At 45.8% G+C, this 27,774-nt stretch overlaps 1 protein-coding gene across 3 annotated transcripts in view; it reads left to right on the plus strand.

Moving 5' to 3' along the window:
* Nucleotides 1–27,774, plus strand: part of ME3 (malic enzyme 3) — a 98,730-nt gene that overhangs the window by 60,938 nt on the left and 10,018 nt on the right. For all 3 annotated transcript variants that reach the window (XM_083736800.1, XM_083736801.1, XM_083736802.1), the window contains exons 6-13: nucleotides 4,672–4,833; nucleotides 8,337–8,440; nucleotides 18,630–18,739; nucleotides 23,409–23,506; nucleotides 24,642–24,755; nucleotides 25,406–25,511; nucleotides 25,657–25,799; nucleotides 27,368–27,541. In XM_083736800.1, coding sequence (XP_083592926.1) covers nucleotides 4,672–4,833; nucleotides 8,337–8,440; nucleotides 18,630–18,739; nucleotides 23,409–23,506; nucleotides 24,642–24,755; nucleotides 25,406–25,511; nucleotides 25,657–25,799; nucleotides 27,368–27,541 — 1,011 coding nt within the window. The remainder of the gene's footprint in view (nucleotides 1–4,671; nucleotides 4,834–8,336; nucleotides 8,441–18,629; nucleotides 18,740–23,408; nucleotides 23,507–24,641; nucleotides 24,756–25,405; nucleotides 25,512–25,656; nucleotides 25,800–27,367; nucleotides 27,542–27,774) is intronic.

Consider the following 27,774-nt stretch of genomic DNA (forward strand, 5'->3'; position numbering starts at 1 on the left):
GGATGCGAACAGGGCTCTGGAATGGAGCCTGTTCGTATCCAGAGGTGCCACTGTATTTAGAGCATTTGCACCCAGTTCTTGAGGCAGCAAGACTCCCAAAAAGGCTTACAGGCAATCAAATCAAGACAGGCCCTCTCCACAGACTTACAATCTTCGAAGAAACACAGCACGCGAGGGGAAAGGGACAGGGAGAGAAGAGGAAAATCAGGCACCAGTTTCTGAACAGTTGTTCCTATAATGACCAGCTGGCACAATTCAAGAGCTCCTAATGGATCTGGGCCCCAGCCAAGCCAGAGGCTTTTAAAGCCATCCAGGTTTGAGCAACGCTTTGAAACGTTGGTTTTAGTGCCAGAATGGTTTTTGGAGCCTCCCGCAAACCATCGCGTTCCCACATCCCGGCAGTGGATAAATGCTAAAAGCAAGATGGGGTGAGATGGAAAGCAACAACTCCCTAAATCAGGATTTCAAGTTTTAAACCGTGGATTACTCAGTCAAAGCTGTGAGTTCGCAAGCTGCCAGGGCTCAGCTTCAATTGGGGGTGATGCGAGTCGAGTTACTTTTAGAGTCTTATCCTGTCCTGATTCTTTTGTGTTGCTGTAATACTGTAAAAGTAAGTGGATTTCCCAACCAGCTCATTTGGTATATTAAATTATAAGTCATCTCTGCACTACGTCAAAAAGGCACCTACGTTTGTGTTTTGGGTTATATGCACATTTACTTAATTTGATAGCGGTTTGAATTTCTTTAATCTAATCTGCACACTTAATTGTGTTCAGTTCTTGAGTTGGCTAAGCAGCAGATGGTTAATCAGCTCAAATGCCTTTAATCAGCAGATAGCCACACCGACCTTACTTTTCTCAAAGTAATACTCGTTTCAAGTTTACAGTGACAATGGGGCTGAGAGACCCCGGAGCCAATTGAATGCATGCATCTATTACAGAGCCAATGTATATCATTCCCTTTTAATCAGGGTTTCGCTGTTACAAAGGACTTGGAGAATGTAGGGCCTGCTGTCTGCTTAACCTCATTCTGTGTCTGGCTTTCAGGCTTTGAATTGGTTTCTGCACTGAGAATGTCCCCTGACCTAACTCCTGATTAGGTGCAACGAGGAAACTTCCGATGAGCGAGGGTTGGTTCTGCAGTGTGTTTATAACGAGTCCAATGGGACACAGATTCACGGCAGAGTTCAGCCAGCAAATCTAACCCACAAATATACACACACATGCTTTTATTTTCCGTGCGTGTTTAAAGACAATAGCTTTCCTCCACCCACGCCCATGTCAGAAGCGATTACCCGTGTAGATAACTTTGCACATAACTTTTGCAACCGAAAGCGACTGGCAGACCTGGAAAAGAAGGAAGTCGTCGGTCCCCTTGGGTGACGCTCGTTGCTTTAGAGTGGATAGCAACGTCTATTTATCTTCTGACCGCGGCAGCAACAAAAAAACCCGCTCAAGCCATATGGCAGAAGTTTTTAAACCCCCCCCCCCCCCCAGTGAATTCTCCCTTTAATCATCTGAAATATGTTAAGAATATTTTACAGCGAATTCCTTCTGAACTAGGGAAAAATTCCTCGTGAGGTCTGTTGTTCTGTTCCTAAGTAAATACAGCTTTTATTCCTCTTCCACCCACTCCCTAAAGCAGGTAAATCTGATGAAATATCCGACAGTCTCGTAGTCTTGCATTTGCTGCCCTCTTGCCCTGATATGCCTATGTGCACGATCCCTGTCAGAATCATAGAATTGTACAGATGGAAGGGACTCTTGTCCAGGCATAGGCAAACTCAACCCTCCAGATGTTTTGGGACTACAACTCCCATCATCCCTGACCACTGGTCCTGTTAGCTAGGGATTATGGGAGCTGTAGTCCCAAAACATCTGGAGGGCCGAGTTTGCCTATGCCTGATCTAGTCCAACCCCTTGCAGTGCAGGAGTATGTAGCTGTCCCGTATGGAGATCAAACCTGTGGCCTTAATAGCACTATTCTCTAGCCAACTGAGCTCAGAAGGACTCCACTGCCGTGTTTGGGTGCAGTGCTAAGCCACAAGCCATGGTTGAGCAAGTTGGGCTGGACTCCTAACTCCTGCATTCTTCCAGGCATTTTAACCTGTGCATTTATAAATTTTGAAGGGTCTTCTTCTTTCGTTGCATTTTTGTTGTGGTGCACATGGCGGTACCCAGCCCTGAAATTATAAACAGAGTGAAGAGCAGTATAAAAGATGCTTTAAGTCAAATGTTCTCAGATAGCTCTTGTGGCTTACCCAAGGAACATGATCTGCAGATCCAGCCCCAAACTAGACCCAGCTATCAGGGGGTGGTTTAATACTGGGAAGTCGCTCTAGGTTATGAATTTGCTGGACCAATTTTTAAATGGAATACAAAAAAGGGAGGCGTGAGGAAGTCAGGAAAACAAGTTAATCAAAGATGAGAAATTAAAAAAGAGGGATTTTTGTTTTTTGTGTTAAATGTTTGCATTTTTGTACTTTTGTATCTTTGTATTTTTGTGTTTTTGTATTCTTCTTGTGTTTTTTCTATTTGTTGTTTTATAATTTCTTTATTGTCAAAACTTAATAAAATATTATTTTTTAAAAAAGGAAATTGCTCTAGGTTAATTACAGCAAGGACTACAAGCTGATGGCGTTCCAGAGCAAGGAAAGGGGACTCAACAAAAAAACAAAAACAAAAAAACCCCCACACAATTCTCCTTTTGTTAACTATGTCCTGGATTCTGATTTCAGTTTTTATTTATTTTTTTGCTATGGGCTGCACCGGGCACCGAATTGTAAACTGGAGCTTGTCCCAGAGGCTGGAGGATAAGAAGAGCTAAATTACACCACTTAAAAGGAAAACAGAATTAAAGCTCTTTTAAATTGTGTTTTGCACTTCCTGTGGGTGATAAAGGCTACAGTAAATCATTTCAAAGCCTGCCAACTAGACGTATGAAAAATAAGCAAATTAAATTACTTCCTGAAGTTGCAATTGCTTCTTGTCCCTTTTTGCCCTTCAAAGGCAAAAAAGGCAAAAGCAGGGCAATCCTGGACTTTCAGCCCATTTGCACCCGTGCTTTTCATGCCCTTTGCAGATTTCCTATCCACCTATTTCCTTATTTATGGGGGGGGGGTCCATCTGGTCTGCAACTGGAGTCAGTTTTTGTTTAGTTTTTAAGGGTGTTTAAAAGCAGACTGGGACAGGCATCACTTCCCACGACATACCCACATTATTTCCTTTGTCTCATTCCTGCTGGTGAGGGGCTGCCAGCTCGGCAGGCAAGCGGTGGCATAACTGGGCTCCTGAGCCCCACAGGGGTGCTGCAGAAAGAATGTAGTTGGTCAAGGGAGCCATAATAATAATAATAATTTATTATTTATACCCCGCCCATCTGGCTGGGTTTCCCCAGCCACTCTGGGTGGCTTCCAACAAAACACTAAAATACAATAATCTATTAAACATTAAAAGCTTCCCTAAACAGGGCTGCCTTTAGATGTCTTCTAAAAGTTTGGTAGTTATTTTTCTCTTTGACATCTGGTGGGAGGGCATTCCACAGGGCGGGTGCCACTACTGAGAAGGCCCTCGGCGCTGGACCTCAGTGTCCGGGCAGAACGATGGAGGTGGAGACACTCCTTCAGGTATACTGGACCGAGGCCATTTAGGGCTTTAAAGGTCAGCACCAACACTTTGAATTGTGCTCAGAAACGTACTGGGAGCCAATGTAGGTCTTTCAAGACCGGTTTTATATGGTCTTGGCGGCTGCTCCCAGTCACTTGTCTTGCTGCTGCATTTTGGATTAGTTGTAGTTTCCGGGGCACCTTCAAAGGTAGCCCCACATAGAGCGCATTGCAGTAGTCCAAGCGGGAGATAACTAGAGCATGCACCACTCTGGTGAGACAGTCCGCAGGCAGGTAGGGTCTCAGCCTGCGTACCAGGTGGAGCTGATTAACAGCTGCCCTGGACACAGAATTGACCTGTGCCTCCATGGACAGCTGCGAGTCCAGAATGACTCCCAGGCTGCACACCTGGTCGTTCAGGGGCACAGTTAGCCCATTCAGGACCAGAGAGCCCCCCACATCTGCCCGCCTCCTGTTCCCCCAAAACAGTACTTCTGTCTTGTCAGCATTCAACCTCAATCTGTTAGCCACCAAAAGGTTGAAAACCTCTGCCTTGGGCTAACCGCTCAGCACATGTGCTTAGTTTCCTCATGGGGAGAGTAGCTCAAGCCCCTTAGTGATTTAGGTTGACCTTGTCTGCACATTTTCCTGCTTTGCAATTCGTTTCACTGCTTTGCTTGTTAGTCGGGTAGGATTCACTCATTCTTTATTTTTAAGGTCCAGACATGCTTCTACTCATCAATATGCTCACTCACCATCTTATTAAATGAAATGTTAAGGCAGTTGCAAAGCCTCCAGGGGGGTTGGTGGCAGTGGCGAGTTCTCTCAGTGACGTCACAGGCACTAGCCCATCAGTGCCATACCAATACTCAATTCCCAACCCCACCCAACTTACAAACATGCAGCATCAGTCTTTCGGAGAGGACAAAATTGCTCTGAAAGTGGCAAAGGCCTCACTGCTGTGCAAATGTGATGTCCGCCTTCATTCACCCTGTGGAATACAATCTCTTGCACAGTCGTATCAAATGCTGCTTTTTTTAACAGCAAGCTTCTCTCTTCACTCACAGGCCATCGTGGTGACAGACGGAGAGAGGATTCTGGGACTGGGGGATCTGGGAAGCTACGGCATGGGAATCCCTGTCGGGAAACTCGCTCTCTACACGGCTTGTGGGGGCGTCCATCCCCAACATTGCCTTCCTGTCCTTTTGGATGTCGGCACAGACAACGAGGTGAGTTTGACTTGCTTATTTTCATTTGCTGCTATCCTAGAATCTCAAGGTAATGCGTGTGTCTCTGGAGGCTGGTCCATTAGAGCGTATGGGGCACTGCCCCAGGAAATTCAGTTAGCCTTGCACAGTATACCTTGGAATATCAGTTGCTGTGGATTACAGGAGGGGTGAGTGTTGCCCTCAGGTCCTAGTTTTGGGCGTCCCATGGGTCTCTGGCTGGCCGCTGTGAGATCAGGATGCTGGACTAGATGGGCCATTGGCCTGACCCATCTTAAAGGTAAAGGTAAAGGGACCCCTGACCATTAGGTCCAGTCGTGACCAACTCTGGGGTTGCGGCGCTCATCTCGCTCTACTGGCCGAGGGAGCCGCCGTACAGCTTCCGGGTCATGTGACCAGCATGACTAAGCCGCTTCTGGTGAACCAGAGCAGCGCACGGAAATGCCGTTTACCTTCCTGCCAGAGTGGTGCCTATTTATCTACTTGCACTTTGACGTGCTTTCAACCTGCTAGGTTGGCAGGAGCAGGGACCGAGCAATGGGAGCTCACCCCATCATGGGGATTCGAACTGCCGACCTTCTGATCAGCAAGTCCTAGGCTCTGTGGTTTAACCCACAGCGCCGCCCGCGTCCTTACTTACCGCACCCTTACTTACCGCACCCCATCTTACTTCTGCCCAATTTTGTTGGCAAAGGGGTTTAATAATGTGCATTGCGACACATGTGAGTACTTTAGAATATTAGATTTTGGATGCAGAAATCCAGGACAGTCCCTGAAATACTTTGGGTTTGCATGGCTGTCTGAAAGCGCACACAGGCACAAAGCGACTATTGTAGCACAGTTTTCAGCTCTTGGGGAACCTCTTGGAATCTAAAACATTGCAGCAGGTATTGCGAGCCCAAGATAAATGCTGGATGCTCTCCCATCCAGCTGGCTGAAAACTCAAAACAGCTTTCCAGCCAGCAGGAGTTGAAGAGGTCCGCTCCATCTTTCAGCGCGATAATGGGGAGTTTAAAAGATCATTGGCTGCCCAGGCCTGATACAACCTTTACTCTTCCTGAAACCAACACATCCCTACGGCTGCTTGGAAGAGATTATATTTCAGCAAATGAAGAATCCCCCCGCGGGTGGCTGGAGGCTAATTAATTTCAGCGGTTTGTCAGATCACACACTCTAATTCTTGCGATAATAATATGAGAGGGTTGCATCTGTTAGCAGTTTTCTGCTTTGCGACTCTAGCAGTTTTAGCTTGTGCCAGAAAGGACATCTGCAAAGAGGGGTTTTTTTTGGGGGGGGGACTGCCCCCTCTTCTTCTTTTAGCCAGTAAATACCTCACGGCTTTTTGATGTGTCCAAGTTTAGTCAACAAAATGCTCTTTTTAAAAATAAAGCTTGCTCTCGCTCTCTTTTTCATTTGACAGCTTACCACACAGGTTGATAATGTGGTGCCTATGGGTTTGGATATGCCCACAAGTAGCCTTTGCTGGGGGCTGAGGTCTCACCCCACCCTCTGAATTAGGGGAGCAGGAAGCCATCTCTAATAGCCACTAATTTCAGGTGGAGTTACAGCTGGGAAGGGGGTGGTCTCCATGAACATCTCCCTTGTTCTCTTAGACTGGCAATGGCGCCCACCTGAGAGGTGCCAGAGCTGAGCTCAGGCTGCAAAAGCCCTGATTCTATCCAGAAAAACCTGGGTTTGGCCTTGATAGTGGTACCTTTTCTTTTATTTATATATATTCCCTATTTTTCTAGCAGCAGGAGACAGCTGGCTCTTCCTTTAACCTAGTGCCCTTTGTCTGCGCAGAAAACACTGCTATAAAACGTTGCCTTTTTCCTCTGCGGAGTTCATTATGGCACAGAGGAACTTGAGTCACGACTCAGGGAATCCCCTTTTACGCTTCCTGGCGATAGAGCACAGCTGTGCGCCTGCAGCTTTGGAAAACAACGGCAACAATGAGGTGGGAGCGCCTGCAGGCCAGCCGTCCGTGGAGCAACAGGGAAGTCACGGGACAATGGGGGTCTGTTGTTGGGATGCCCCCTGCATCCTTTGCCTTTGATACAACTACCAAGTCTTTACAGGGTACAAATGGCATCCCGTTCCACTTAGTCACCGAGGCCAGTTAGTCATCACACCTGCTTCTGTTTCCTTCGCTTTGAGCCAGGATCCTGTTTCCCACCAGGCTAAAAGCTGAGGCAGGCCTTCCTGTGAGTCACTGGCTGCGCTAGACGTTCCAGTTTGGAGCAAGCATGGTGGCCAGGATGGAAAATCATTTGGGAAAACAACAATGTGGTCCTGCAGCTATGCAGGCCTTGACCTTGCCACTGGCCTGTTGGGAATCTCATATAAAGTATGACACAAGATCACAAGAACAACCCCGCTGGATCAGTTCAAAGGCCCATCTAGCCCAGATGTCTAAGGGAAGCCCCAAAGCCAGGAGCTGAGTGCGAATTTTCCCGCTTGAGATTCCCAGCAACTGACAAAACATTCTGAGCTTCCTCTCTAACCTTTCTCCAAAGGGAAGTTGCTCCATCCACTTTATGAGTTTGGTTGAGCTTTCCAGAACCTTTTCCATCTCTATACAATATTCCTTTCAAAGGGAAGTGACACGGTATTCTAAATGCAACTGCATCATATTTTTTTGGAGAACAGCATTATCAATCAATCAATCAATCAATCAATCAATCAAATCTTTATTATGGTCATAGACCAGCATAAGTAGAGTGGGGGTACAATAATTTAGAATCGTTTTGGAAATCTAAAAAAGTATTAAAACAAGGTATCTCTAAAAGACTATAAGAATCTAAAAGAAGGGTTAGGAACATTAAACGGATATGGAAGAGCATAAAAGGTTAGCATGTAAAAGACTACAACTATCAGTTTAGAGAGCACTCTGATGTGAGTGTTCATTAAATCTAGTTTGTGGCACAGGTCACCATCTGACAAATTGTGAACCCTGCTGTGCAGAATCTGGCAACACTGTATGTTGGACCAGGATTGGTATCTGACCACAGCAGGGAGGTATATAATTGTCCTGTGCGTCTTGGGTATTTATGGAGTAGTGGGGAGATAAGGCTAATACGAATGTCTCTGTAGTATAGGCACTGGAAAAGCACACGCTCTGTTGTTTCAGTTTGTCCAGAGTCACAGATGCATTGTATCTCCAAATAAGCAGTCTTCCTGTATCGACCTTCAAAACGGCATTAATGATCATGACAGTTTTAAGTTCCAAACAACCCCATCCCATTGCTACGCTAGAACGCCGAGACAAGGATAAGACCTCACACTGCCAAATATATCTGCATTTGCTTTATCCCCTCGGGGGGCTGGTTTAATTGCACAGAAACCATACAGCCTGCAGAGTTGGGTCTTATTTAGGGTTAACCGCCTGAAATGGGGGTAACGGTCAGGCATCCTGTTGAATGGGTTGAATATGAGTTTCTACCTTGCTGGGCCAAAAAGCAGCAGCAGGCAGACATTGTTGTTTTTTCTCTCTCACTCTGTTTCAGGCCCTCCTGAACGATCCGCTCTACATTGGCCTGAAGCACAAGAGAGTTCGTGGGAAACAGTACGACAGCCTGATTGATGAGTTTATGCAAGCAGTTGCTAACAAGTGAGTGGGATTTCGAGTGCGCGTGTTTCCTCCCATTAGCTGCTTGGCTTTAAGAGAGGTTAAAACTAGCCACGCAAACAGTCCGTTTCAAGGCAGGGCTTGGGCAGAGGGGAGCCATTAAATATGTGCCCCTGCGGGTGGTCTGAGAATGACCCTTTGTGCTCGAGTCAAGGTTATTTATGTCCACAGAAATCTGATGGGAGAGAGACTCGTTTATCTGGAACAATTTCCTGCTGTCATCGTAGGCCCCTCAAGAAGGGACAGATGTGACTCACAGGCATGTTAAAAGAGTTATCACCAGGGTGGTTAAATGTATTTTTTATTTCTGTATATATATATATATATTAAAAAAAGAAACCCAGGATTCTTTGAGGTTCAAAGCATGGTGGTATACAGTGGTACCTCGGTTTAAGAACTTAATTCATTCCGGAGGTCCGTTCTTAACCTGAAACTGTTCTTAACCTGAGGTACCACTTTAGCTAATGGGGCCTCCCGCTGCTGCCGCGCAATTTCCGTTCTCATCCTGAGGTAAAGTTCTTAACCCGAGGTACTATTTTTGGGTTAGTGGAGTCTGTAACCTGAAGCGTCTGTAACCCGAGGTACCACTGTACTTTTAAATGTCTAGTTCTGATGCATACCCTCCAACGCCCCTCTGATCAAAATTGGGACGCTGGTTTTTTGGTTCCGAGCTATTGTGGGAGTTAGTGCATGAGACCAAAAATACGACCATCTTTTGGTCCGGCACTCTGGCGTGAGCCAGCTGGACCGAAAAACGAATTGGGACAGTATGCAGATGGGGCTTGAGCGGTCGGGGAAATTATATAACCCCCGTGCTTATTTTAGCAGATTAGAATATTTCACTTTGCATAGCTATGCAAATTCAGATAAAGAGGGACATTGGAAACTGCCTTCTACCACATCAGGCGACTGGTCCACTTAATTCAGCATTGTCTACACTGACTGGCAGCACCAGGACTTCAGACATCTCTATTTGGAGATGCCATTGCGATCTTTAGTGTACAAAGCATGTTCTCTACCACTGAGCTGTGGCCCTTCCCTGTAAACATATCAGCAGAAATTTGATAAATAAACCTAAGCATACATTGGTGGGAGAGATCGAAAAGAGAGTAACGGTGATTGGGGTCTCCCAGACTCTCTGTCCTTTCTCCATACTGGTTCCACCAGTAGTTTAGCAGGCCCTTTGAACACGGGTCTTTAAACTGGAGCACAATTGTAAGCATTTAGATTCCTGTGAGAACCAGGGAGCTGCTTCCATTGGGAATCTCTCCTACCAGCTCAGAGAAACAGAGAGTTTAATGGAACTGCTCTAATGTGAACGTTACAATTCATTAGTAACATCCAGCAGCTGTTCTGATCTTCCAAGATTCCTGGAGGGGCCTGTAATTAGCCACTTGGTGATGGTGCCTCAGGCATGTAGCTGTTTTTCAAACGTGAGCAATTAATAGATTTTGGAATAGCGATGCAAAACAGAGTTGTTAGGTTGATCTGCAAGCCGTTCCCCTATAGCAGATCAGCTGGTCGGTGGTGCTTGCAAATCCACTTATGGGGCAGCTGTGGCTTTACCTGCCCCACACCTGACATCATAAGGCAGGTGGGTGCGGCTTCACGTGGCCAGTGCGTCCTCAGTTTGGGAGGCTTGGCCCTCCTGAATAGGCTCATGAGCTAGCGGTTTCCCGTAAACGACATGGGACCCAAATATCTTAAGAGTTACCTTCCTCCATAATGAATTGTGGGGGGTTGGACTAGATGACCCTTGGGTCCCTTCCAGTTCTAAGATTCTATGAATCTGCCGGACCCTTGTGCTCATCCATTGAGATCCTCTTCCATGTTCCCTTAACCATCTGCAGTACAGCATGTGAGCACAGGAGACATATCCCATTTTTTGTTGGTGCTAAAACAGTTCCAATGCCCTCTGAAAAGACTGGGAAGATAATTAAGCAAGGGTTAAAATGATTTTTAGTTAAATCACCTGCCTTTTAATAATCAGTTAAGTATGCATACATTTGCATATTTATCAAAATGCTTCAATTTGATAAACAAAAACTACCACTCTGTTTAAGAGAAAGAACATCTTTAACATTTTCTTCTCCTTCAGAGCTAGCCTAGATCCAAACTGTGTTTAAAAAAATTAAAAGTGTTTCCTTATCTTACAGCATCACCGGTTTTATTTTTCTCCCTCCGCAATTAAATTGGTTTCCAATTAAGAAATGAAAGTTTTGTTTGATGCACCTGCCAATTAAACGGCAAGCTTATCATCTCTGCGAGGTTGTCATTCTCACCATTCCAGCAGAAAGGGCAAAAGGCAGAAATTCCAGAGGCAGATGGGGGGGGGGATGGCCGAGCTAGCACTCCTGGGGAGTAATCCAATTCAGTTCACATTTGCAGGTGAACCTATCTAATTTTGCACTTTCAGAAATGATGTGTGTGAACAGCCATCCTTCGAAATTCACACTTCTCTGAATTTTGCAATGCACTTCTTGAGTTAAGTCGCGTGTAGCAAAATGCACACACACACATACACACACACACAGTGTGAATAAAAAAGCATATATCAATGAAAAAAGCATTCAGAGAATTATATTAGTGGACATTGCACACAAAATATGTCAGGAGAAATTCACACTAAGATGCCAACGAGTTTTCATGAGGGGTTCAAGGGGGCGATCGCAGTAAGTAAACATAAGGGTGGAAAAACAAGAAACTAGAGAGGAAATGAAATTGACAGATCCACCAATCCCCAGCTGCCTCTAGAGAAATTGAACCTGATACCAAAATTCACCAGTGAAACGCTTAAAACAAATATGACCTCATGCTGATTTCTCTTGACCTCATTTGAGGCCTATCCACACTGAGCTGGAAATAAGTCCCACTGAACAGAATGGGACTTACTTCTGAGTAGGCATGCAAAGGATTGCACCGGCTAAGCTGAAAAACCCTGTGCAGAATTGCAGGCTCCACCGAACTCGGTGGCGTTTGTTTCCAAGTGAAGAACATGTAGGATGGTACTTCCCATCTCCTCCTCCCCTTTGCCTCTTCCCTCTCTGCAATACTGTGCCGCAGCCGTGTCAGTCGTCGGTCTCCAGGTATCGGGGAAATGCTGGATTCTGGTCCAGCCTCAAAGCTCCTGCTTTGTGTTGGCATGATGGGTGTCTGAGCGAGCGGCTCAGATGCGCTCCCACACTCTCAGGAGCGCTGTCGCTGAAGTCTCATTAAACTGTCAACAGCCTTCTCCTATTTCCTTTCACGCCGCACACCCATTTTGCCAGGCTGACTGCGAAAAGGAGACGCTCGCTCCCTTTCATCAGCCCTCCTCCCCTGTTTTGACAGCAGGCCGCAAATCCCGAGAAGGCAGACACTCGGGACGACCGGCGCAACTTTGCTGGAGGAGGAGGAGGAGAGAGCAGCAGGAAACATTGCTGAGAGATGCTTCGTTCAGCCAGTATCCCTGACCCAAAGCTCCTAGGGTTGGGGGACCCATGTCGTTCCCCACCCAGGATGTTGTTGGAGTTCACCATCATCTCTGACCATTGGCCATACTGTTAAAGGTAAAGGGTCCAGTGATGACAGACTCCGGGGTTGTGGCGCTCATCTTGCTTTACTGGCCGAGGGAGCTTTACTGGGTCGTGGGCCCAGCATGACTAAACCCCTTCTGGTGAACCAGAGCAGCGCACGGAAACGCCGTTTACCTTCCCGCCGGAGCAGTACCTATTTATCTACTTGCACTTTGACATGCCAACTGCTAGGTTGGCAGGAGCAGGGACCGAGCAACGGAGCTCACCCCATTGTGGGGATTCAAACCGCCGACCTTCTGATCGGCAAGTCCTAGGCTCTGTGGTTTAACCCACAGTGCCACCTTAAAAACCATTTAAAGCAACTTGCAAGCACCAAGAGCAAAGAGGTGCATCTTCACCATTGGCCAGAAGGTCCCAGGTGCAACTCTATGGAGAGAGAATTTCACAAATTTAAGGGCTGCTGCAGAGAGAGCGCCCTCTTCTGGTCCACCACCAACTCTCCTAAGCTTCTAAGGGAGAAGGAACTACCAAGAAGGCCCCCTTTGCTGATCTTAGAACCTGAGGTGGGTCTGTAGAGATAGAAGTGGTCTTTCTTTTTAAAAAAAAAGATATTTATTAAAGTTTTCAAAAAATTATATAAAATAGAAAAAACAAAAAAAACAGAAAAAGCAATAAGATATACATACAAAAAACATACAATAACAAGTATAATTTCAATCCCTTATATTCATAAAACTTACTTTCCCGACCTCCTCATACCTCCCCTTTCTGTATTCCAATCTCTAATTAAATCAATTCAGCAAATCCTTCCCCTAATTTCTGTTTGATTTTTGATCTTTCTTTTCTTAATTACATAATCATTACAGCTAAAAACCCCTTAATTTCTAAATCAACATCGTTCTAACATTCAATAATCTTACAATGTTTCTTAAGATAGTCCTTAAATTTCTTCCAATCTTCTTCCGCCGTCTCTTTCCCCTGGTCTCGGATTCTGCCGGTCATTTCTGCCAGTCCCATATAGTCTATAACCTTCATCTGCCATTCTTCCACGGTGGGTAAATCTTCTGTCTTCCAATACTTTGCGATGAGTATTCTTGCTGCTGTTGTAGCATACATAAAAAATGTTCTATCCTTCTTTGAAACCAATTGGCCAACCATACCCAGGAGAAAGGCCTCTGGTTTCTTCAAAAAGGTATATTTAAGTACCTTTTTCATTTCATTATAAATCATTTCCCAGAAAGCCTTAATCCTTGGGCATGTCCACCAAAGGTGAAAGAATGTACCTTCATTCTCTTTACATTTCCAGCAGATAGAAGTGGTCTTTCAAGTATTTGGGACCTGAGTCGTTGAGTTGGAATCCAGCAGCATCTCAATGGCAGTAGGAGGCTTCAATAGCCTTTAGCTGGCAAATTGACAAATTAAAGTAGATTTTGAGCTCCTGCACAACAAACCCGCTTCCTCCCCGAGTCCTTTCTGCAACGAGGAAAGGCGAAATTCCTCATCAGGAAGTGTGGGATAACGTGTTCTTGACACCCGACATTGTCTAACCTCCCCACAAAAAAATCAGGACAGACGCTCACTAAATAGCCAGCAGGCAAATCACAATGGATTCTGAATGCACAGGTCATCTGAAAGCACTCACGAGAAGTGGGTTGGTGCAGTGCGCCTGGGAATTTTCCGCCAAGTATTCATTTGTTTGCAGAGCCCTGCTGAGAGGCTGTGCCCTTTGCTCCAGCTGAGTGCCGATTCCTGATACGTGGTGACGTGGTAAAGCTCAAGGGCGGGAAGAGTACCTGTTCTTGCTAACAGGATTGTGAGGCCAAAGGCAACCAGCTTTATTAAACGCCAACCCTGGAATTTGGGGCCTTCTCCAAGCTGATGCCAAAGTTTTGTACTCGTTTTGTACCACAAGCCCTGTGTTCTGTACCCGCCCCCCCCCCAAAAAACGAGTAATTGATACATCAAACTAGGATTTGCTATCAGTTTGGAGGAGATTCTAAATTTCAGGGTTTGCATAAAGCTTATGCAACCTCCAAATCCCCCCAAGAGATTTCTTAATATTTTTATATTGTGTTGATTTTCTTATCCCTTTTTGTTTATTCTGCACTACCTCTCATATGAGTAGCCTTGGGTGACTTGGAATAGAAAGAAGGGATATGAAAACAGGTTTTCATAAGAAATACCAAAAATTGTTACACTTTTTCAGTCTTGGGTGCCCACTGTCAGATCCAACCACTTTAAGTGGGGACTCTCTAGTTGACCTGTTTACTGAGTATTTGTCTTGATTTGCATGTCACAAGGCTTGCATGGGGGTTATAATATTTTCTAACCACATACCTACTTCCTGCAATAAGCTACTCCGTTGTTTTTCTTACCTACAAACATCTCCCAGTGCAAACATCTCTAGGGAGAAGTCTGCTCTCTAACCAAAATTCAGCCCCTTAATCTTGCCTTCCTCTGCAACCCGGGAGGGTTCCAAAAGGTAATTGGGACCAATTATTCCAAGACTCTGCTTCTGCACTTATGCCTCCATCCATGCCACCTTTCCCAGCTGTGAGAAAACATTGAGTCATGTGAACTTTCCCTTGCAGTTTGCAGTCCAGCAGTAAGTGGACTTCATGTGATGTTAGCGCACGTTTTCATAGAACGATTTCTTCAGCCCGATGAGTCTAAGGTGACCTTTCGTTTTCCTAATCGTGCAGTTTTCGCCCTTTCTGATTTTTGCATCATCCGCTAACCAAGAATGCATGCTATTTCCCCACTGCAAGCACTCAATGCTTGTTGTGTTACTCATTCTCTCTGCTAAACCCATCAGGGCAAACCCTGGGCTGGCCATCTTCTTTTACTAGCTCAAGGGAAGAGAGCCTAAATTTGGGGAAAGCTTCTCTCCTTTTCTCCAAGTGAGTATTTCAGCAGGAATTTTGATGCTGAACACTCATAAACGTCAGGGTCCGCGTTGCGAAGAGTTTGCGAGGGCAGAGCCTGTAAGTGGGTCATCCGTGTTAAACTTGCAAGAAGCTGCCAGAAGGCCAATATTTCTTTTAAGCATTCATGGTTTTAGTTCTGCTTTGGAAGCTTCCGTGTGGCACAACATTGTTTTCTTCCGGATGAGCCAGCAGTTTCAGAGATTGACCCACAGGACTCAGGCCAGGGCACTGTTCACGGGTGCCCTGGGTCTTTTAAAGTGGGTATGGGGTGGGTCTCCTCAGGTCCTACTTGTGGGTTTTCCTTTGGCATCTTTATTGAAGAAGAAGAAGAAGAAGAAGAAGAAGAAGAAGAAGAAGAAGAAGAAGAAGAAGAAGAAGAGTTTGGATTTGATATCCCGCCTTTCACTCCCTTTAAGGAGTCTCAAAGCGGCTAACATTCTCCTTTCCCTTCCTCCCCCACAACAAACACTCTGTGAGGTGAGTGGGGCTGAGAGACTTCAAAGAAGTGTGACTGGCCCAAGGTCACCCAGCAGCTGCATGTGGAAGAGCAGGGAATCAAACCCGGTTCACCAGATTACGAGACTACCGCTCTTAACCACTACACCACGCTGGCTCTCAATGCAACACATTGGCTTCTGTGTTGCATTAGATGGACCTTTGAGCTGATCCAGAAGAGCTCTTCTGCATTCCTGTGGCTCTCTTCTCCTTCTTCTCCTCTCCACCTCTTCCTTAAAAGAAAACAAGACGCTGGAGCCCTTTTTGTGGTCTACTTTGGGATAAGGATACGGCCTCTTGCGGGTCACATGCTTCCAGCTGAGAACCAATCAGTTCAGCAAGGTTCTGTGGGACAGCAGATCAAAAATAGCATACCCCCCTATCAGGGCTGGATTTAGGTTTGATGAGGCCCTAAGCTACTGAAGGTAATGGGGCCATTTGTATGTCCAGCTGTCCTTTGTCAACCACAAATTGTTGCTGTTTTTTGTGTTGAATATATACTACATGGTAATTTATGAACCTAATAGGTATCTAAAGCCATTTGCACATGTTACTGTGCAACCAGTCCATGCTGAATGTAGGCACCCTATATATAAAGGTAAAGGGACCCCTGACCATTAGGTCCAGTCGCGGACAACTCTGGGGTTGCGGCGCTCATCTTGCTTTATTGGCCGAGGGAGCCAGCATACAGCTTCCGGGTCATGTGGCCAGCATGACTCAGCCGCTTCTGGCAAACCAGAGCAGTGCACGGAAACGCCGTTTACCTTCCCGCCGGAGCGGTACCTATTTATCTACTTGCACTTTGATGTGCTTTCGAACTGCTAGGTTGGCAGGAATAGAAATGAGCAAACCAGTGATATTTTAGGGAGCAGGCTGGCAGGCGGGGCCCATGACTTACATCATAGGCTGACTCCAGAGCATGGCACCAAAAAAACAGAAGGAAAACTTACCTTGACCCCGTACGTCACCACTCTCCTCTTCCTCCTTGAGCCACGGAACTTCCGGAAGTACGTCTGCATTGTTTGGAGGAGGAGGAGGAAACTGGTCGCGATGCTGCAGAGGTCGGGGCAACCTTCCCTGGGCCGCTCTGGACAGCAACAGTGTCTCCCAATGTTGTGCAGGCTGGGGCAACCATCCCCAGGACACTCCATTCCACGTAGCCTCTCATGAAGCTGCGGAGCAGGAGGTGGAAGACAGAAAACAGAAATAGGAGAGGGGAAGGGGGGGCCAAGGAATGAGTTGCGGCAGTAAGCGGGCGGGCAAGAAAGGGTTTGGCGGCAAGGAGGGGGCAAGCGATGGGATGGGGGGTGCCCCAAATTTTCCTCCCAAAATGTTGGGGGGTGTATGAGATAGTAGCATTTAAGTGGAGATACGTTTCTATTTTTAAAAAAAGAAAGGAGCTTTTATGGCGTGCTTTACAAGTGGAAAACGAGTACCTGCCTGTAGAATGAATAGGATGAGGGGCCTTTGTAGGAGTTGAGTGCTTCCCCCCCCCCCTTCAAAGGAGGGAGTTACTTGTCTGGATCAATAAAGAGAGGCCATCATTGGACCTTCCTGCTGACAGGCACTTTTTAGCACCGTAGCAGGGGAAATTGTCCACAAATATCGTGGACAAAAAAAGGCCCCGTCTGAGAGAGGCTGACAAAGGCTGGAGTCTTTTTAAAAGCTGCAATGAATGGGGCTCTCAGTGGCCTGGCTAGAAGCGAAACATGATTTGTCTGGTTTCAGTTTCTGATTTCAAGCCCTCGGTGTGTCCCACTTGTTCACGCCGGATTTCTCAGGGAGAGCTGTGCCAACACTTCCCTGCAATGCTTGAGGTCCCAAAGGCAGCAGTATTGTGATTATTATTATTCATACGCTGCAGGGTTTAGTTCTCTCTCTTTTCTTTTTTGTCACTTGGGATGCCTCCCGACTGTCACCGTTCTTCGCGAGGGATTCAAGCGCACACCAAAGGTGTAGGTTTGCAGAGTTAAAGTGGGTTAAAGGGGCCTGATAAAGGTAAAGGTATCCCTGCCCGTATGGGCCAGTCATGACCGACTCTAGGGTTGCGCGCTCATCTTGCTCAAGAGGCCGGGAGCCGGAGCCGTCCGAAGACACTTCCGGGCCACGTGGCCAGCGTGACGAAGCTGCAACTGGCGAGCCAGCACCAGAACGTCGTTTACCTTCCCGCTATAAAGCGGTACCTATTTATCTACTTGCACTTAGGGGTGCTTTCAAACTGCTAGGTGGGCAGGAGCTGGGACCGAACGACGGGAGCTCACCCCGCCACGGGGATTCGAACCGCCGACCTTACGATCAGCAAGTCCTAGGCACTGAGGTTTTACCCACAGCGCCACCCGCGTCCCTAAGGGGCCTGATACACCAGTGCAAAACACAAATCCACTTTAAAGGAGAAACTTGGCTTTCTAGAATTTGGAAACTGAAAGGGAGGTGCTTTGGAAAGTGTAAAATGAACAAATCACTAACAGGATGACATATAAGCACCCCGCAAGCAAGCATTAAGCATTAATTGTGATTTATTTGCATTGAGGTCCTATAACCCCAGTGCAAATAAATCACAACTAATGCTTAATAAAGACCAGGTACATGCCTAACTTCCATGTAAGCTTTGTGCAAGAAAATTCACCATGAATGCTCAATAAATATGTCATTTAGAGGAGCATGTAGTCATTGAACATACTAATGACCTGCTGGCCATATATCTATCTCTGTTTATTCATTTACATTTGAGAAGACATTATTGATTCCTGCCCTCCTTGGAGCCCACAAGCACACAAATGCCAAACTCAAAAATTTGCCTCTTGAGTCATCTGTTTTGTGCTTCTAAAATATAGATGGCAAAGGAATTGGTTTTGAATGGGATTTTTTACACCGAATTTGATGGTTCCAAGCCAACGGAGCCTGCCTTGTGTTGGACCACATCTTAAACTGAGCACCTGTTTGACATTCAACACTAGTCCTACTCAGAGTAGACCTGTCGAAGTTAAAGGCCATGACTCACGTAGGTTCATTTCAGTAGTTCTACTCTGAGTAGGACTTCGCTGAATGCAACCTATTGTCAGGATCTTTTAATGGTTTTTTTAAAAATGTTTTAAATGGTCGACCAGCCGTGTGCAAAATTAGAATATTCTATAATGCTAGGCGAAGATGGATCTTCCATTTCTTGCTGGAAAGACTTGCGCTGACACCAGGCTCCAGCTCAGTTAATCTTGGTCTTTCTTTTGAAACCTGCAGGTATGGGATGAACTGCCTCATTCAGTTTGAAGACTTTGCCAACGCCAATGCATTCCGCCTTCTCAACAAATACCGCGACAGATATTGCACGTTCAATGATGACATTCAAGGTAAGAGATGCAGAGCTGATGAGACACAGGACTTGGTACCATGCTGTGTGGGGTTTCGCATGCAGCTGCTCTCCGCTGTTGAGGAAATTGGTCAAAGGATGAGCACAGAAGCTGCGTGGCGTCTTAGATGTGGATGTGCTGAACTAGCTCATCCCAGACTTGAGGAAAAAGTCCACAGGGGCATTCAGAAGTGTTGTTGGCAGCGGATGACACCCATTAGTACAACTATCTGGCAGTAAGAAGACTCATTTCTTCTTGGCTGCTACTGTGATGTCAGTAACAGATGGTAAGGTTCTGGGCGACATGGAACTACCATCAACTGGGTTTCTCTGGGGCTTGTTCAGCTTTTTGCAACGCCTTGTTGATCTTTTCCTTTTTAAGTTCTGGACAGATAAGTGTTTTTGAGCCTCTTTCCTGCTGTTGGGGGGCTGGGGGCTTTAAATATGCTTGTATTGGGCTACTGAGGAATGCAAAGTTACAGTCACATTGCAGCTTTGTGGGGTCAGCTGAATTCTGGATTACACTTCCACACATACATACACGTCTTATTCCTTTCACTGATGCAGTTTTCTTCCACAAACCCCACTCTTAGTCATTTAGTCGTGTCCAACTCTTTGTGACCCCATGGACCAGAGCACGCCAGGCACTCCTGTCTTCCACTGCCTCCCGCAGTTTGGTCAGACTCATGCTGGTAGCTTCGATAACACTGTCCAACCATCTCGTCCTCTGTTGTCCCCTTCTCCTTGTGCCCTCCATCTTTCCCAACATCAGGGCCTTTTCCAGGGAGTCTTCTCTTCTCATGAGGTAGCCAAAGTATTGGAGCCTCAGCTTCAGGATCTGTCCTTCCAGTGAGCACTCAGGGCTGATTTCCTTCAGAATGGAGAGGTTTGATCTTCTTGCAGTCCATGGGACTCTCAAGAGTCTCCTCCAGCACCAGAATTCAAAGGCATCAATTCTTCGGTGATCAGCCTTCTTTATGGTCCAGCTCTCACTTCCATACATCACTACTGGGAAAACCATAGCTTTAACTATACGGACCTTTGTTGGCAAGGTGATGTCTCTGCTTTTTAAGATGCTGTCTACACCTGCCAAAAGCAAAACAAAAAACACCAGTCTGGAAGGACCAAATACCAGCCTAGTCTCAGAGCAGTATGGCCAGAATCCAGGCTGGGAAGATGGGGGAATGTCTTGTCCCATACTAGCTAGAGGGGGAGTGTGGTGACATTTAAAGCAGAATAAGCATAACTTGTGAACAATGGTGCATTAACTGAAATGGGGGGAGACTCCCAAGAGACAATTAAAGCTTTGATTCCAGCCTTCCTCTCCCTTTCCAGAGGAGATTTACAGCTGGAATCCTAAACACACATTCTTTCAAATAAGCCCCATTGAAATTAAAGCCACTTACTTGCAAGTAAACATGGTGAGGCCCTGGGCCCTTAGCCAGTCTAGCTTCCCTTTGTTAATTAAGGAATTCTGTTTGAAGTAGAAACTTGCAAGTTTGCGGAAAGCAAAGAGACCAGTTTACAAAAGAATCCCTTCAGCAATCTGCGGCAAGATTAATTTTTTTAAGAGTGCCTTTGGGATTAAACAAACATTGATTAGCCAACGGTTTGTGCAAAGCAGCTGTGAACACTTTTTTTTAAAAAAAAAAAAACCCTTCAAGTTCAGCAAACTGTAATCCCAAAGATAAATTATTCTTCTGTGCCCAGGGTGCATTAATTTTGTTGTCTTTTGAGTAATTGGAGAGCGAGAGAACAAACATGTGGAGGCGATGGAGGATTAGAAACACATTTTGAGGAGGAAAAAAACCCCTATTACTGGTTCTTGTCGTTGCACCAAAGCCTTGCAACCTTTTCATCCTATCTGGAATTGGATAGGATTATGAGTAACGACACACCCTGTCTTGCAGGGATATAGGCTTCTTAAAACCACATCACAGAACAGGCTGAGTCATACAGCAACATCGATTCCTCAACCCACTCGCCCCACTTCTTCTATCTTTATGAGAGCATTTTTTAAAAAATAAACACCCTGAGTTTATTTGGCAGTGTCCACTTAGTTAGTTAGCTGTACAAGCCAACTATTAATCCGTAGCTCCACCTAGTGGAAAGAGGAGTGCAGAGCAGTTTGAGATGATGAACATTCATATACAGTCATACCTCTTCTTGCGAACGCTTCATGTTGCGTTTTTTTGGGTTAAGAACGCGGCAAACCCGGAAGTGTTTACTTCCGGGTTTCGCCGCACGCACAGAAGCATTCTGTGCAGTTCACACATGCGCAGAAGCGCTCTATCGCTGCTCTGGTTGCGGACTTTTCAGGGTGCAAACGATACCCTGGAATGGATCGTGTCCGCAACCAGGGGTACCACTGTATAAGATAGCTAGCTAGCTAGATGATAGATGATAGATAGATAGATAGATAGATAGATAGATAGATAGATGATAGATAGATAGATAGATAGATAGATGATAGATAGATAGATAGATAGATAGATAGATAGATAGATAGATAGATAGATAGATGATAGATGATAGATAGATAGATAGATAGATAGATAGATAGATAGATAGATAGATAGATGATAGAGAGATAGATAGAGATAGAGATAGAGATGATAGAGATAGAGATAGAGATGATAGAGATAGAGATAGATAGATGATAGATAGATAGATGATAGATTGCTGTTGTTTAGTCGTTTAGACGTGTCCGACTCTTCCTGACCTCATGGACCAGAGAACGCCAGGCACTCCTGTCTTCCACTGCCTCCCACACTTTGGTCAAAAGATAGATAGATAAATAGATCCCCTTTAATCTTTCAATAGTGCAAGAATGGATTATTGCATAAAGGCCTTTTAAAGTGATTATAGGAAGCAGCAAAGACATCAACCGAGGTCTTGCAAGCAGCCTTCTAAGAAACAGTGGTTTGATTACATCTGTAGGAAGGTTTCGTTTGAACCAGGGAGGAAAACAACTGTGTGCGTTTCAGGCAGAGATCTGATAGGTCAACACCCAGAACACAGGAAATTGCCCACTGGGTGACCTTGGGCCAGTCACTGTCTTTCCCCCTAACCTACCTCACAGGGCAGGGGTCAGTAAGGTTTATCTTGCCTGGGCCAGATCAGTCCCATGGAGATCCCTGCGATTTTCAGTGTCTGCGCTAAATACTAAATAACTATAAAGTGAGTCCTAAAAATACACACCGCAAGGGTAAAAAGGTGATGGGTGGGGGGAACCAATAAAGGACTAAGCCTAGAATCCTACCTGTGCAACTTCTTCAAAAGGAAAAACAGAATAGCTCACCTGAAGTGTGCGGAAGGAGGCGGATTGACAGCTGAGCCAACATTCATCTCACTGGATTTCATGAATGCCATAGCAAATTGTAAAGCTGTGTTCACACTGCGGGCAAGGAACCTGCTGTGATTACTCTTCAAATAACTGTCTGTATTTTCCCCTTTGATGTGGCGTTTCCTAACACTTAAAAGCAGAGCAGCAGCACCTGCTGGGTTTTAAATGTTGTTTAGATTACATGCTTGCCCAAGATAATGTTGAAATCTCTCCCCTTCTGAACTATTCATTATAGTTTTCTCTGTGCCTAATTGAGACAGGCATGGAAGGGAGGCAGGTGAAGGAAATTAAAGGGAAATCTGTGTTAATTTTTAAACCTAGCTGGATAAATGTATCCTAAGACTGTGATCTGAAAGACTGCTAATGTGCTCAGTTTTCTGCTCATGGGTTTTCTGGAGATACAAGACAAGACGACAAGCATTTGGGCTTCTTGCGTTCCTTTGTTTTTCATCCATATTCAGTGCTGCCCATCTTCCATTTCAGAACGAACCTGAGCAATGCACAAGCCACCTCGTGTCTCTCAAACACGGGTCCCCAGCTGTTGTTGGACTACAACTCCCATCATCCCTAGCTAGCAGGACCAGTGGTGAGGGATGATGGGAGTTGCGTCCAACAACAGCACCAAATACTACCAAAATACAAAATCAGGCATTATAACAATCAACACATTTAAGACAGGCAGCAAAATACACTTCAAAGCAAACACCTTGCAGAACTTGCGCCATGTTTCAAAAGCTGCTAGGGACAGAAACATATTTGTTAACCATTTCAAATCGGCAGGGAGTTCCATAATTTTGATGCCACCACTGAAAAAGCCCTGTTTTTAAGCTGTCCAACGGATCTCATGGACAGGAAACAGTTGCCTCTGCTGCTGGTTTTGAAGCCCCAGGAAAGATTGTCTGTCTTGTTATCTCTGTGTTCCCAGGGACATTTCCAGAAACTGCCTGTGACTGTATTTATTTCCCCCCCCCCAAAAAAAAAATTATTAGTTTTCACAATATGTTAAACAAACAAACAAACAAACAAACAAACACACAAGACAAACAAACATAAATCATAGCCTTATTGAAAATTCCAGTTATTAACTTTGTTAAATGACTTCCTCGCTTTCCCTTGGTTGAATTTCATTGCATGTCCTTTTAACGGTTTTCTAAATCCCAATTTTTATGAAATTTAACTTAAACATTCACATCCTTAAATCTTCACCTTATGGAATTAAACATATTAATTCATCACTTAACATAAATAAAATCCTAAGCCCATTAAGTATATGCAAGCAACTGCATGTGACTCTATGGGGTTTGGGGTTGTTTTCTTTTCCCAGGAACTGCCTCTGTTGCAGTAGCCGGAATCCTTGCAGCTTTGAGGATCACAAAGAACAAGCTTTCTGACCACAAATTTGTCTTTCAAGGAGCTGGAGAGGTAGGATCCCTGTTACTCACCGTTTTCCTTTTGCTCTTTCCTTTTGCTCTTTTTAAATAGCTGGACAGAAATCTGAAAGCAGTGAAGTCATCGTAAGCCTCAGGAGGCGGGGGTAGTTTTGAGCTTTGCCGCTCTCCTCACATGGTAGCTTTGCAGAAAGAGATTACACAGCTGTGAGGGAGACGGCCCAGAACGACCCTTGTGTTTATGGCTTGGGATGTGAGCCTACATTTGTGCCAAGTCCCTAAAGATCCCGCAGTGTTTCGTAGAGAATGAGACATGACCCACGGCTACCCATATTTCACAGGCTTCTGCTTTGTGTCTAGAGAATGAAGTAAACAGTGCTTCAGATTATTTTAATTAACAAAAAAATAACACACAAAAACCAGCCAGAAACCAGAATCACCTCCCTTCCCAGGTGATTTTTCTTTCTGGGTTTTTTTTCCCATTGAGGGAATGAATTAGAATTACAGAATTGCACAGTTGGAAATGACCACAAAGGTCCTCTAATTCAACCCCTTTGTGAATGCAGGTTCTACAGTGCAAAAATGGATGATCACCCATCATCTGCTTAGGAGTCTCCAGCAAAAAAGAGCCCACCACCTCCCAAGTCTGCCTGTGGTCACTATCAAACAACTCTAACTGATAGGCAATTTCTCCTAATGGAGGAAATGATTGGTGGTGGTGGTTGATTAGATTTATATATCGCCTTTCATCAAAAGATCTCAGATCGGTTCACAAGATATAAGCACAAATAAATAGTTAAAACAGAAATAATACACCCCCCCCAAAAAAACCCACAATTAAAAGGCTGTATAATATTAATCAGCCCAAGGCCTGGTTAAAGAGGAACGTTTTTGCTTGCCATCCAAAGATATGTAATGAAGGCGCCAGGCAGACCTCCCTGGGGAGAGCATTCCACAAAAGGGGAGCCACTGCAGAAAAGGCCCCGTTCTTATATCGCCACCCTCCAGACCTCTTGTGGAGGAGGCACATGAAGATGATCACAGAGTCTGGGTCTGTTTATATGGGGAGAGGTCATCCTTGAGGTATTGCGGTCCTGAGGCTTTAGAGGTCAACACCAGCACTTTGAGTTGGGCCCGTAACTGGTTGTCTTTTCTGCCTGTGTTTTCAGGCGGCGATGGGCATAGCTCACCTGATTGTGATGGCCCTGGAGAAGGAAGGAATTTCAAGGGGAGAAGCTATCAAAAAAATCTGGATGGTGGACTCCAAGGGACTCATTGTAAAGGTATTAACAACAGGTCTATGCTCCCCATCCTGGGGCAACTCTGGGGGCAGGCGGGGGGGGGTGGAGAGCAGCTTTGCAAATGTTTGGGATGGTTCAGTGCAGAAATGAAAGAAGCCTATTGTGAAGAGCTCCTATTGGCTAGCACCCATGGCCACAAACACATGTATGCCAATATAACTTGACAGTCCAGCATGCTGCTGTATAATACTTGTCTGTAAAGCAGTTTGCAATGGTTAGTTCACAGGACTCATGGAATCCTGTCCCATTCTCATCCACTGTTCCTTTTGAAAACAGAGCCCAGTTCCCCAAGGCCTCTGAACATAGGTATATATTAGTTATATTAGTGGGACATTCCAGGATCAAATCAGAAACTGGGACAGTGTCTGTAAATCAGGGACGTCCCTGGAAGATAGAGACACTTGGAGGGTCTGAAATTACCGTCTTGCACCAACTTCAGATAGCACTCAGACTTGGACTTTGGGGAGTCTCCAGGGGAAAGGAGCTTCTCCAGCATTTGTGGGACACCCACCAAGAACAAGTCATAAGTTATTGGTGCCCAGGTGGCATAATCTTAGCAGATCTCTGGTGCTAGGGAAAAGACGACTGCTTCAAGTCTATCACCTTTTACTTTTGCTTTGTTTGACTCCCAGGGCAGAAGTCACTTGAACCATGAGAAGGAGATGTTTGCTCATGACCATCCCAATGTGAAGACCCTGGAGGAAGTGGTGAAGGCAGTAAAACCAACAGCCATCATTGGTAACTGTTAGGCTCCCAATTGCTTTGGAACGCTGGCTTTTGTTTTTTATATTTCTGCTTTTAAGCAGTGGTTTTTAGACTGCAGCCTTAAGAGATAAACCATTTGCTGATGCTTTTGTTGTTGTTTTTTCTTTACCTGTCGCAGGTGTGGCTGCTATTGCTGGTGCTTTCTCTGATCAGATTCTGAAGGACATGGGGTCTTTCAACAAGAGGCCGATTGTTTTCGCCCTGAGCAACCCTACAAGCAAAGCAGAATGCACTGCGGAACAGTGTTACCGCTTGACCGAGGTATAAGATTCGCCTTCCTCCTGCTTTCATTTCATTTTTTGATTAATTGATTAAATTTAATAATTGTGTACCATTTGACTGCAAGGAAACCTCTAAATGGCTTGCAAAGATATATAACGGCACATTAAGGTTACTGGTTTTAAAAACAAGCAAACAGTTAAAGACAGCTGCTTTAAAAATATTACTACCTTGCCACCCCATTCTCTGCTGAGCCGCTGAATGAAATTACAGAATTCCAGGCGCTTCCCCAAGGTTGTGCTTCCGTTGGGAAAATTGAGACACAGCGGAAGCTACTAGCTACTGTCTTTAAGATATATGGTTTATTAGAAAATGTATACACTTGGAGGGGATGCAGATGGTGCTGTGGGTTAAATCACAGAGCCTAGGACTTGCCCATCAGAAGGTCGGCAGTTTGAATCCCCATGACGGGGTCCCAGCTCTTGCCAACCTAGCAGTTCAAAAGCACATCAAAGTGCAAGTAGATAAATAGGTACCGCTCCAGTGGGAAGGTAAGCGGTGTTTCTGTGCGCTGCTTTGGTTCGCCAGAAGCGGCTGAGTCATGCTGGCCTCATAACCCGGAAGCTGTACGCCGGCTCCCTTGGCCAATAAAGCGAGATGAGCGCCGCAACCCCAGAGTCGGCCACGACTGGACCTAATGGTCAGGGGTCCCTTTACCCTTTACCTTTATACACTTGGAAGTCTGCAGCAGAGGGGGTGCAGAACATTACAGCCCAAGGGTGTGTCAAGTTGCCCCTCTCATCGCTTCAGCAAAAGCAGCAGTCAGTCATGGCTCTTGGTCTCTCGGTGCAGTTTCCTCCAGTCGGCAGTCAAAATGTTCTTATCTCCAGCCCCTGCCTAGAGTTCTGGCCTGCCCAGCAGTTCATGGAATCAGAATCATAGAATTGTAGAGTTGGAAGGAACCACGAGGGTCACGTAGTGAAGTGAAGGACATGAGGCAGCAGTTGATAATGCAGGTGAGCTGTGCAGGAGCAAGCTGCCAGCCAGCTCTGTGGAGGCTCCTTTTATTGACACAATATGCAAACCCAGGCAGATCCATTTGGGGCTGTGACCTTTACACATCTTCCAGTTCCGAGATCATGGGGTGATACAAAGTTATTTTGGCACCTGTTTCCACTGCACCATTTCCCCCTTGCACAATGTATGATGAAGGAGACAAAGGTCACAGACAGGACGCGGCAGACTACTGAGACCGCAAAAGGTTAGACAGAGGGCAAGATGTTCAGACAGCTGTGGCTTTATCTGTGGGGGGGAGTGTGCTTCGCACCCCAAGTTCATGCGTGCAGACAGCTGAGGCTTCCCGCGGGCAGGAGTGTGCTCCATTCCTACAATGTAGTCCAACCCCCTGAAATGCAGAGTGGGTTCAAGGGAGGGTGGCACACGCTCTACCACCGATGGAAAGGGCACCTGCCCCCCTTCCTCTGCCAGTGATTGAAGAAACCAAGGCCACTGCTATGAAGGCTGCAAGCTTCCTTTCGGTTTCCAGTTCCGCCCAAGCTGCCTGGCGTTCTCGCAAGTCTCTCAAGGTGCCTTTCTCGCTCTCTTTACAGGGCCGAGGCATATTTGCGAGCGGGAGCCCATTCTCCAAAGTGACCCTGCCAAATGGACAGACCTTCTTCCCAGGCCAAGGGAACAACGCCTATGTTTTCCCGGGAGTTGCTCTGGGAGTGATCGCCTGTGGAGTCCGGCATATCTCCGACGATATCTTTCTCGCCACAGCAGAGGTTTGGGAATTTCCTTTCCTTCTGACACCATTGCGGCAGCGAATTTCTCAGGACTGCGCCCACTACCCCTTTCTGCCTTGTCCTTTCAGAACTCCTTCCCAGGGCACATACACCTTCCGTTTTCAGGCCTACTCCCACCCCCACCCCCGAGTCCCCTTCCTCACAAGGCGCAGGAGCAGACCCAGGTTTATCTGTGAGGGAAGCTGTTTAGTTTATTTTTCTTTTATAAAATT

This window comes from Podarcis gaigeae, assembly GCF_964106915.1.
Source record: "Podarcis gaigeae genome assembly, chromosome: 4".
Taxonomy (NCBI): domain Eukaryota; kingdom Metazoa; phylum Chordata; class Lepidosauria; order Squamata; family Lacertidae; genus Podarcis; species Podarcis gaigeae.